This window comes from Podarcis cretensis (genome assembly GCF_951804945.1).
Source record: "Podarcis cretensis genome assembly, chromosome: 10".
NCBI classification, from domain to species: domain Eukaryota; kingdom Metazoa; phylum Chordata; class Lepidosauria; order Squamata; family Lacertidae; genus Podarcis; species Podarcis cretensis.
The window spans coordinates 61,578,671-61,590,021 of record NC_137179.1 but is presented as its reverse complement, the minus strand read 5'-3'; the positions used below and the strand labels follow the sequence as shown (position 1 = coordinate 61,590,021).

The 11,351-nt window shown below is 45.1% G+C and overlaps 1 protein-coding gene across 1 annotated transcript; it reads right to left on the bottom strand.

The window, feature by feature from the left end:
- Positions 1 to 462: 462 nt before the first annotated feature.
- Positions 463 to 10,478, bottom strand: LOC307225957 (phospholipase A2 inhibitor and Ly6/PLAUR domain-containing protein-like). Its single transcript, XM_079994393.1, has 5 exons — positions 10,348 to 10,478; positions 6,409 to 6,531; positions 5,253 to 5,408; positions 2,684 to 2,824; positions 463 to 1,114 (listed from the first exon to the last, which is right to left on the bottom strand). The coding sequence occupies exons 1-5, from the start codon at positions 10,394 to 10,396 to the stop codon at positions 897 to 899; spliced, it is 687 nt and encodes a 228-aa protein (XP_079850519.1). The 5' UTR covers positions 10,397 to 10,478; the 3' UTR covers positions 463 to 896.
- Positions 10,479 to 11,351: the final 873 nt, after the last annotated feature.

Sequence of the window (11,351 nt, the reverse complement as noted above, 5' to 3'; positions counted from 1 at the left end):
ACATGGTACAGGGATGAACCAGGCTGAAGTTTGATTCTGAGAACCCACCACATGTGGAATGAGCCAATTTGGGGCCATGAGCGAATAGAAATGGACATGCATGGCATGCTAAGTTCTGAACTTACAGGCTCCGTAAAAACACTTTAAAGCAGTTGGATAAATTAAGAGCCTTTTCCAGCTATTTCACAAGCCCATTTAGTTAACACGAATGCTCTTTCCCTGTGTTTCAGCATGAAGTAACTAAAATGTGAAGTACAATTGATAATTGCTGCAACCTATCAAACAATCACATTGATTGGAAATCCAAAAAGGGGGCTGTAACACAGAGAAGGTTCATAACCTCCCCAAAGCTTAAACAAACAAGAAACGAATCGATATTCTTGGGTTTCTTTTTTTTTTATTTTACTATTGATTTTGCTATTTAACAGATCGGTCAGACAGAAGAATGGGTAAGGAGCCAAATTGTTAATCAATCAAATGTTTAATCAGTTTGCCATTGTTGTTAAATGTCTATTAGGTGTTGGCACATATTCCTTTAGAACATGCAGGTGAAAGCTGATGCAGAGGACGGACTTGCATTGGCTTTAGTGCTTGGTGTTGATGACATGAATGTTACCTGCTTAGTTCATCTGGCGAAAGTCCAAAGTCTGTGAAACAGGCCTTCATCATGGAGAGGAAAGCACTCTACTCAGTCTTTAGTACACCTGTGGCTGCGATTCTCACTTTCATTGATAGGTTGATCGATTAACTGGAATCAACGGTTGCCCCTTAGTCCCTAACATGCGAAAGAGCAAATGCTCGGGTAATCCAGTTATGCTAAGAGAGAGTTGTCAAGCTTTTAACACAAGCCTCAGCTTAGCACCTCCATCCGTTTGTTAATGCACACAGATTGTAAGTTAAGAACAGAGCTTCATGAGGAAAAAACCAACAATGGCAGAAAGGAGGAATCCAGTTGGTCCAAGAGGCATATTGGCTGTGCTGCTGGAGGCTGCTCTGCATTCAAGGTTCGTGATGGCCGAACTGATCCCCGTAAATGTTGCTGCCCCTCCCAAAATAGGAGCACAGACGGCAGGTGTAGCACAACCCTTCATAGCAACTTTCCCGGTAGCTTCACCTGGTATTGGAAAGAGAGAATATAATAAGGTGGTTGTCAGCCACAAGAGGGCGGCAGATGATCATCTAAAGATCCACCCCGCTCACTCTTACACTTTCAAGAGCAGAGGGCAGATTTTCTGGGAATTTTTGTTTTGTTTGGATAGACTGATATCCTGCCTCTTTCGTAAAAGTTGCAAGGCAGCTCACAAACAAAGGCAACACTACAGCAATGTAGAATAGAATAATATTTACTGTGTTGCTTTATATACGGGTGGTGCTGTGGTTTAAACCACTGAGCCTAGGGCTTGCTGGTTGGAAGGTCGGCGGTTCAAATCCCCGCAACTGGGTGAGCTCCTGTTGCTCAGTCCCTCCCCCTGCCCACCTAGCAGTTCGAAAGAATGCAGTGCAAGTAGATAAATAGGTACCACTCTGGCGGGAAGGTAAACGGCGTTTCCGTGTGCTGCTCTGGTTTCACCAGAAGCAGCTTAGTCATGCTAGCCACATGACCTGGAAAAACTGTCTGCGGACAAATGTCGGCTCTCTCGGCCTGTAAAGCGAGATGAGCACCGCAACCCCAGAGTCGTTCATGACTGGACTTAACTGTCAGGGGTCCTTTACAGGTAGGTAGCCGTGTTGGTCTGCCGTAGTCGAATTTTTTTTTTAAAAAATCCTTCCAGTAGCACCTTAGAGACCAACTAAGTTAGTTATTGGTATGAGCTTTCATGGGCATGCACACTTCTTCAGATACCTTATTGGTATGAGCTTTCGTGCGCATTACCTTTACCTTTACCTTTTTTATAGTAGGGTTGCCATATTTGAAGAAGTAAAAATCTGGACACAAGTTGCTTTAAAAAAACAACAACACAGCAAACAAAAACAGCAATGCAGTAGACATCAGAATCAACAGAACGGAACAGCCCATAATCAAAGGAACAACCTTGGTGCCTTGGCTAATTCAGCTGATATCTCATGCTTAATTGGAAGTTAATAAATTCAGTCCATTTCCAAGGGCTAAGCAAGTGTGAGTCTGGGTAGAGCTTACATGCTTTGGAAGGAAGGTGGGATATAAACGTAATAATTTTTAAAAATAAAATTACCGTAGAATTTCATTCGCCGCGAAACCAAAAGAGAATTTATTCCCGTGGGCATAAATTGACATGGGAAGCTGACAGCCATCTGTTCCATTTAGCAGCATGGTAAAGAAAATTTACCTCTGTTTTGCTCTCCCAGATTCTGATCTGGTGAAGTAGGACTAATACAAACGTTTGAGGGGGCCCTGGCAAGTGCCTTCTGGCACTATTCTTTGTTGGTGGACGCATACTTGGTGTGGTGGTGGTGGAAGGTGGCAGCAGCAATATTCCAAAAAGAACCAGGCAATTGGGTCCAACTGCCATTTTCATTTCCAACAGTGCTCCCACTATGGCATTGTTCCAAGGCATTGAGGGAAATGTAAATAGTCTGAACTTCTGGAAGTGCCATGCCAGGTATTTTTTTTTTAAGGCATCTGAACTGTGTTTATGATATGAAGATAATGAGCGAAGTCCAAAAGAACCCAAACCAGATGCATGCATGGGAATGAATAAATTACCTGTATGTATGAATCCAGCTAAGTCAATGCAATGAGATTCAGATCCAACACAATCCACTGTTTCATCACTGCATGAATCAGAAAAGGAAGCATAGCAGGCTGGGCACCGAAGGCCATTGAGTTTGGTCTCCAGACGCTTCACTGAACCAAGAGAGAAAAAGTCAACTTCCTGAGAACATTACTGGGTGTTGCAAATATAACTGTGCTGCGCAGTGGCATGAAGAAAAGAGTTGTAAAGTACGACTAATAATAATTTAATAATTTATAATAATTTATTATTTATATACCGCCCATCCGGCTGGGTTTCCCCAGCCACTCTGGGCGGCTTCCAACCAAATATTAAAAACAATACAGCGCCAGACATTGAAAACTTCCCGAAACAGGGCCACCTTCAGTTGTCTTTTAAAAGTAAAATACTGTATTTTTTCGCTCTATAAGACACACCAGACCACAAGACGCACCTAGTTTTTGGAGGAGGAAAACAAGAAAAACATATTCTGAATCTCAGAAGCCAGAACAGCAAGAGGGATCGCTGCGCAGTGAAAGCAGCAATCCCTCTTGCTGTTCTGGCTCCTGGGATAGCTTGCGCAGCCTGCATTCGCTCCATAAGACACACACACATTTCCCCTTACTTTTTAGGAGGGAAAAAGTGAGTCTTATAGAGCAAAAAATACGGTAGTTGTTTATTGCCTTGACATCTGCCCGGAGGGCATTCCACAGGGCAGGCGCCACTAATAATAATTTCTAGCTTACATTAAGCTAGAAATTCCAAGGAGAAGGGAACTGGCCAAGGGGACCCCCATTTTCTGCCACTTCCCCATTGTTATAAGAAAAAACTGCTCCTTTTCCCTTATGGGGTACCCAAGAGCCAGTACAGAGTCCTTATGTAGGTTCTCTATCAGTAGGAGAAAATAACAGAGGCCAACCAGACAATATCGAGAAGCAAGGCTGATCTTTATTAAAGGCCTGATCTTTATTAAACTGTTGCAACAGGGTGCTCACCCCCCACACAGGAGGGACCCAGAACATTGGTGTGCAAGCTCTTATACAGACTTTTGAAATTGCCACCCTGTAGTTCAAGACCACCCCCAAAAACATCATACATACATCACTGAAGGGGCGGCCTACAGCAGAAAACCTGTCTGCCAGGATACCTGATAATGGTCACTGTTTGCTTTTACCTGGGCATTCTGGCCATTCTTTTGTGATGGTAAATACCCAGTTCATGAATCCAGGTCACAGGCTCGCCCTATTCATACACAGATATGCCCTTAAGACAGGATTTGTGAGTAAAGAGACAATGGGGAGGTTTTCCTGTTTCCTTCCTCCTTGCAGAGGTCAATTTGGGAGAGCCAAAATGGCTTCAGGATTGTTCTCCTGTACTATTTCAGACACGTGGTTTATATACTTAGGTATGTGTTTGCCTTGTACATTTATGAACATTTACTTTATATATATATATAAGACCTCAGAATTTCTATAACACCATGTTCGGTGTAAAATGCAAACTGGATGCCAAGGTACATGCAGTACAAAGCAATCTCTTGGGATAGCAATGTTTTAGCCTAGCCAATGGAGCAGTGAGTGAACACAGAGCCCCAGAAAGCCCTTGAGATGTTGTCTGAGGGTCATATAGCTGATAAATACTAATAAAGGGAGAGGAGAAATGCCTCAGGCCAGCCTGTCCTGGCAACCTGACTTTAAACAAATCGGGTTCTCCCTTAAAGAGGGCATGTGTTGCAGTGAGACCTGGCAACGAAACCTTGTGTTGTGGGTGGGTAAGATTGGATAGCCACAATACCTGATTGGTAGGTCCCTTGATGCTGGGTTTAATCAGGCCAGTGGGACGCAAGCTAAATGGATCAAGGGACCTATATATACCCATGCACGTGACGCAGAGCTTCCTCTTTCGGCGTGTGCATCGGAACACCCACCCACCTCTCCCTACTTTTAGGGCTTGGTGCTTGACCTTGCTATGCCGTCGTGTGTCGTCTGTCATTGGGACAGGGGCACGGCAGGAATTTTCCCCACTTGGCTGATTGGCTGTTGCCATTTGGGTTTCACCTGCCGCGTAGCAAATCAATACAACTTGTAAGGTTGCGGATAGGCTCTGGTTCAGGTGATAGGGATGGGGGAACGCTCTCGCCAGCCCTATGTGAAGGGTATTCCATTAGAGGAATCCAGGGACTCGATGGTTTGGTCAACCCCTGAGAGGCGATTGTGCCCGTGCCTGAGTCCAGGGGGGCATTTGGGTGGCGGAGATAGCCTGTTCCCGGCTTTCTGCTTATCCCGGTGTTCACCCTTGGCTGACCTATGCTGGTGCCCTGGGTCAGCGCTACCTGCAACGGTGCAGGGAGCTAGTCGAACCAGAGCCTATGCAACCACTCACTTGCTGTAATCAATAAAGTTGTGGCCTAAATTCTGCCAGAAACCAAACCAAAATTTGAATCTTGTCTGAATTTATTTAAGGGGGAGGTTTAAAGGTCTGAACATGCAAAAGCTCCAAAGGCATGTATACAGTTGGGTGCACAAAAGGAATCGGAAAAGGAAAATACAAACTGTTACCTACATTTGGCAGGAAAGGCGGTATTGCAAGCATCTGTCTTACAGCAGAAAACACTGGTCCTCGATCTTCTCTTTTTACCCAAGTTAATATCAGCGGAACCGACTTCGCAGTAATTGGATGGAACACAGTTCTTAATAATGCCATTAACCTTTACATTTTCTGCAAGAGGATATGGGGAGAAAGATGTGAGACTTCCTATCAGATGATGAGGATAATGCACATAGCACAGAGGCTCAAAAGCGAATCATTTCTATAAAACTATATATTACTGAGAACTGGGAAAACTAAAGGCCCCCGTTGTCAGCCCCCTTGCACAATGATACTATGTTTTTACATTTCTTAAAAAATAATTTTATTCTTATGTATTTCTTTACCACAATTTCCTCCCAGCTTTTAAAAAAGGAGTTTGAAGCAGCACGCATAATTAATCCCCTTTCTATTTCAACTTCACAACAAGCCTGTGAGGTAGATTAAGCTGAGAGTTAGCCCCACTCTGTAACCTTTGCGTCATACCGACTCCACCATCCCCTTCCCTGCCAATACTGCACTCTGAAACGCTTAACAAAATTAAGTGTGGTGCAATAAAATAGAATGCAGCACAACAAAATACAAAAGTCTAAAACCACAGTCAATCTGTTGCTATACCAAGCTGAGCTGAGCATGCCTTGGTTTAATGTGTTGCCAGAGCCTGGACTCATGGTTTAGTTGTCTCCAGGCTAACCATGGTTTGTTGTAACCATGAGCTGTAACCATGGATTGTCCTTTGTAAAAGTCCTGATGGTCACCTAATACTTCACTCCTCATCCCCAGTTACACCAGTTGGAGGGGTTAGGATGGAATCTATTCCCCTGCCCCAGTGTAAATGGCTTACACTGATGTAAACCTGGTGAATATTTTCCAGCTATATTTTCCTAGTTAGTATTGCTCTACCCAGTGTGAGTGCTTTTAAGAAGGAAAGTATTACACACCTAGTTGACTGGTTCTGCTAAGGCAGAGAATTACCATGGAGAGAGGGGGCCACCACAGATGAGGCCCTTAATAAGACAGTCATCTGCAGGCCTTCCAGTGGTAGAGGCACCAATAATAAATCCTCACCAATACGCAGCAACAAATCATGGATGCATCCCACCGCTGAGACCAAAAAATAAATCATGAATACCTTCAAAAAGTTCACTTTCAAACAAAGTGATGCCACAGAAATTGTGGTCTTGGGGGCAAGTCACCACTTCACCAGTGCAGTTTTGGCCTAGGCCTGTGCAAGCTTCACATTGTAAAGCAGTCCCTGGAAAAGGAAAAGGAAAAAGAAAGGAAATATATTATGTCAGTTGGATTTAACTAGTTTCCTTTGATTTCTCTGTACTTCTCTCTGTTTTTCCAGGGAAGGAAATGTCCGGACCTAAATAGCTTTAAAGGATGAAGTTTCCTCTCAGACCAGATGTGCTTGTCTGACAGGATCAAAACCAGTCCCCATACTTAAGTTATGGGTGTGTGTACACAGTTTCACATGCTTTTGAGAAGGGGGGGTGGAATGTAGACTGGGTATAATTAATTCCTAGCATTTGCATAAACTTAAAGCTATACAAGCCAAGATACAGAGGCCATCTTCTGACCTCACATATATTAGGAAAACACCTTGAGGTGCTTCTTTCGATTTTCATCAGTTTCAGAGACAGGGGAAGAGTTCCACCACCATCCGTCTCTTAAGTTGACTTGACCACATCGCCAATAGCCAAAACCTGCTCACCTGGTTCACATACCTGTTCAGCAACAGCTAAGAAACATTTTTGCTGGCTTTGGGTGAGTCATTGTTTCTAAATTTAGGCTAATTTGCCTTATTGTTGACGGAACTGTGTATAACTCTTAAGCTTCAAAACAAAGCAAATTACCTTAAGTCCTGCAGGGGGAAAGAAGCATCCTGAGACTGGCGACGGTTTGTAAATAAGGTATGTTTGCACGAATTTGCATAATTTATTCTGCACAGGGCCAGCCCAGAACATGTTTGTGGCCTGAGGCAATGGTGCCTCCACCATTCTATGCATGGCGGACAATTGGAATGGTAGTTAATTCAATGCTAATCATGGACCAGTGTTTCCTAATGTGCCTGAAGGCAACAGGTTTTTCCTAGGGGGGGGGGTGAAGATCAGGCTGCATGGCATACACAGCTCTGAAAAGCAGCTTAGAAAGCAACAACAACAGTAAAAATATTTTTATTTTTTTTAAGTGATAAACCATTGACTTCAAAACAGATGCAGAGATAACCATGTGGCTGTTCACTCCATGTTTCTTGCTGAAACACACACATATACACATGATGCAATATATAATAACTGGAATGTATTGTCTTCTAGAAAATTAGGAACATAACAACATATGAAGACTGGATTGCACCAAAAGTCTACCTAGTCCCATATCCTGCTTCCCACAGTGCCTGACCAGCACCCTGGCTAACTCCACAAACAGCGTGAAGGCGATAACCCCACTCCGTAGTACAGTAGTACCTCAGGTTACAGATGCTTCAGGTTACAGACTCCGCTAACCCAGAAATAGTACCTCGGGTTAAGAACTTTGCTTCAGGATGAGAACAGAAATCGCATGGCAGCAGCGGGAGACCCCATTAGCTAAAGTGGTAAGGTAAAGGTAAAGGGACCCCTGAACATTAGGTCCAGTCGTGGTCGACTCTGGGGTTGCGGCACTCATCTCGCTTTATTGACTGAGGGAGCCGGCATACAGCTTCTGGGTCATGTGGCCAGCATGACTAAGCGCTTCTGGCGAACTAGAGCAGCGCACAGAAACGCTGTTTACCTTCCCGCCGGAGTGGTACCTATTTATCTACTTGTACTTTGATGTGCTTTCGAACTGCTAGGTTGGCAGGAGCAGGGACCGAGCAACAGGAGCTCTCCCCGGCATGGGGGTTCGAACCGCCGACCTGATCAGCAAGTCCTAGGCTCTGTGGTTTAACCCACAGCGCCACCTGCATCCCCAGCTAAAGTGGTACCTCAGGTTAAGAACAGTTTCAGGTTAAGAACGGACCTCCAGAACGAATTAAGTACTTAATCCGAGGTATCATTGTATTCAGTGGCATCCTATTGCAGAATCTGGAAGTTACATTTAGCCAGTAAAATAACAGTGCAATCCTAATGTGGGGGTAAGAATCTGTGGCAGAGGAACTGCACCAGCCAGGGCAGAAGGTAGAGGGATGAATTTTCCATTTCCCCTACCATTTAAACCAGGGGTCAGCAAACCTTTTCAGCAGGGGTTGGTTCACTGTGCCTCAGATCTTGCGGGAGCTGGACTATAAGCCACCCCCACGACTCTCCCCTCCCTTCTCCACATAGCTGTCAACCTTTCCCTTTTTTAAAGGAAAATTCCCTTATTCTCAATAGGATTCCTTGCAAGAAAAGGGAAAAGTTGACAGCTATGCTTCTCCACAGCACCGGACGAGCCCCGGTGGCTGCTTACCTGTGTCTTGTGAGCGGCAGGGGCTGGCGGTGGCGGGGACGGCGAGCGGTGCACGAAAGGGCTCCAGAGAGGGGCTGCTTAAAATGGCAGCCGCTTGAGTGCTGCTTCTGCCTGCACCACCAAAGCCCAGCCCCCTTCTCTAGGCAGGGCGGGGAGAAGCCAGGAGGAGGGAGGGAGGAGGCGCCGCTGCCGTGGGAGGGAGAGGGAAAGAATGCGCACACTGGTGATCCATGCGGCGATTCCCAGACCATCCATGGAACAGATCCAGAAGGCAATTGGGCCTGATCCGGCCCGCGAGGCCTTAGTTTGCCAACCCATGATTTAAACCAATGAGAGGAAAAATACACTGGCTCCAAAGCCTGAGGTCCTTTTTTGACATTTCCAGGGGCATATCAGGGAACTGAGAGGTCTCACCTGACTGCCCTCCATATCTCATTTTCAGGACCATCACCCCCAGTGTTACAGGAACGACCCCCCATTCTCTGCTGCTAAACTGGGGAGGTCTCCCTCTCTGCCCATTTGACCCCCGCCCCTTGGCAGTGGAGAGGCAGGCGCCCAACATCCAACAGCTCATTGGTTGCTCTGTTTGGAAGCTTAGAATTACTTTCTAACTGAGTTTGTATACTTTAGGTAAAATTAAGGTATAGAAAAGCTCACAACATGGTGAGTTGCACTGGATATTGGGGGAAGGAATGGGTAGAAAGAAGAGACGGGTCCACTTTCCTTCTATTCACCATTTTTGAAATAAAACATTTTTGGCTCATGAGTGATCTTGTCCTGGAGCTATTCATGATTTCCAGAATTTATTTTTTTAACATTAATGAAATAAAACTTAATGAAAGCTGTGGCATAAAATCTTCAAGACATTCAGGGGAGGAGGGGAATGTTCTTTGTGACACAATATGTTTCCAATAGGTAGAAATTACACTCACACAAGTATATTATTATATTATATTATATTATATTATATTATATTATATTATATTATATTATATTATATTAGCATTAAATTAGCAGGGGAGGCAGTCAGGTTATCATATCTTCCCAGCTACGATTTTTATGTTGGAAAGCCCTCAAAATAAGTTCAATTCTCGGAAAACATTGTGGCAGGGATTTAGGGAGAACAATTGGTTTAGTTCAGCAGTGAAACTGCTGCTGGCTAGATCTCGCATATCTCTGTGAATGGCTGCATAGTTGGCATAAAAGCCATACAGGACTTGTGAGCTACATTCCAGAAAAGAGATACATCCAGATTCAGAAACGAGAAACATACAATTATCTCCTGTAGAGCTATAATATTCTAAAGCAAACAGCATTAAGTACGTACCAGGGATATTTAAAGAAAAGGGTGTCAGAGAATCCTTGCTTCTCAAGCACACACATGCATGCAAACACACATACATACATCAGCACAATCGGACGCCTTTGTCTGCCCCAGCTACAACAAAACATGTCTATCCCATATTGCGATACAGCCACATCAAGTGCTGTAGCTCTCAAGTGGCTTGACTTTACCACGAAAGGTCCACACTTCCATTGTCTTCCAGATAGATGGATGCTGCCAATAATATTATGCCCACACCCAGATAGATGCTCTTGATAGAGATATAACTCTACCTGCATAGGATGGGATACTCACCTCTGGCTATGAGTGCTGAGAGGAAGCAAATGCCAAGGAAGATCTGCATTGCTGCTGGATGAGAAGTGGGTTGAGTCTCTGATGAAGCCAACTCTTCAGATGGGAGTTATAGTCATGTCAACAATTACTGCCTAGGAGGGAGGAGCATTTAAAAGCATCTTTCCTCCTCAAGGCCACATTGGAGAGGAAGTTGAGCAATGAACGTTCATCTGCTACATGAACGTTCATCTCTTTCTCTCACCCTCATCCTTCCTCCACGGAGCCCGAGTGGGGTGTGCGTTTGCGCCATGTTATCTTGACAACAAGGGACGTGGGTGGCACTGTGGGTTAAACCACAGAGCCTAGGACTTGCCAATCAGAAGGTCGGCGGTTCGAATCCCCGTGATGGGGTGAGTTCCCGTTGCTCGGTCCCTGCTTCTGCCAACATAGCAGTTCGAAAGCATGTCAAAGTGCAAGTAGATAAATAGGTACCACTCCGGCGGGAAGGTAAACGACATTTCCGTGTGCTGCTCTGGTTCGTGTGCTGCTCTGGCCACATGACCGTGAAGCTGTATGCCGGCTCCCTCGGCCAATAAAGCGAGATGAGCGCCGCAACCCCAGAGTCGGTCACGACTGGACCTAATGGTCAGGGGTCCCTTTACCTTTACCTATCCTGACAACAACCCTGAGGTAGATGAGAGATCGGTGACCAACCCCCAGATCACCGTCATGGCTGAACAGGGATTGGAACTTGCCCACCTTGACCTCACCACACAGCTCCATGTCAGTATTGAAGCCAGAATCTATTCTGGTTTTGACCAGGTGTCACGTGATACTTTCTTCGCCGTTGTAAGAAATTCAGCACCTACACTTTGGAACTCCTTGCCACTTGACATCAAGCACATTTTGGCCCCTGCTTAAGACATTTTTGTTTAGGCATGTCCAGTGCTTTTTTTCTGGGGGGTACGCAGGGGCACGCCTACCCCTAAACATTTTGTGCATCTAAGTTTGGCCTCATTGAGGGG

What these genes read in the sequence shown, in the direction of transcription:
- LOC307225957 (XM_079994393.1), bottom strand. Translation starts at nt 10,396, where the DNA reads ATGCAGATCTTCCTTGGCATTTGCTTCCTCTCAGCACTCATAGCCAGA. An exon ending in TACCGCCTTTCCTGCCAAAT is followed by an intron (nt 2,825 to 5,252) that starts GTAGGTAACAGT and finishes CTCTTGGTTCAG; the next exon opens with TGAAGCGTCTGGAGACCAAA. An exon ending in AGCTGGATTCATACATACAG is followed by an intron (nt 1,115 to 2,683) that starts GTAATTTATTCA and finishes TTCCAATACCAG; the next exon opens with GTGAAGCTACCGGGAAAGTT.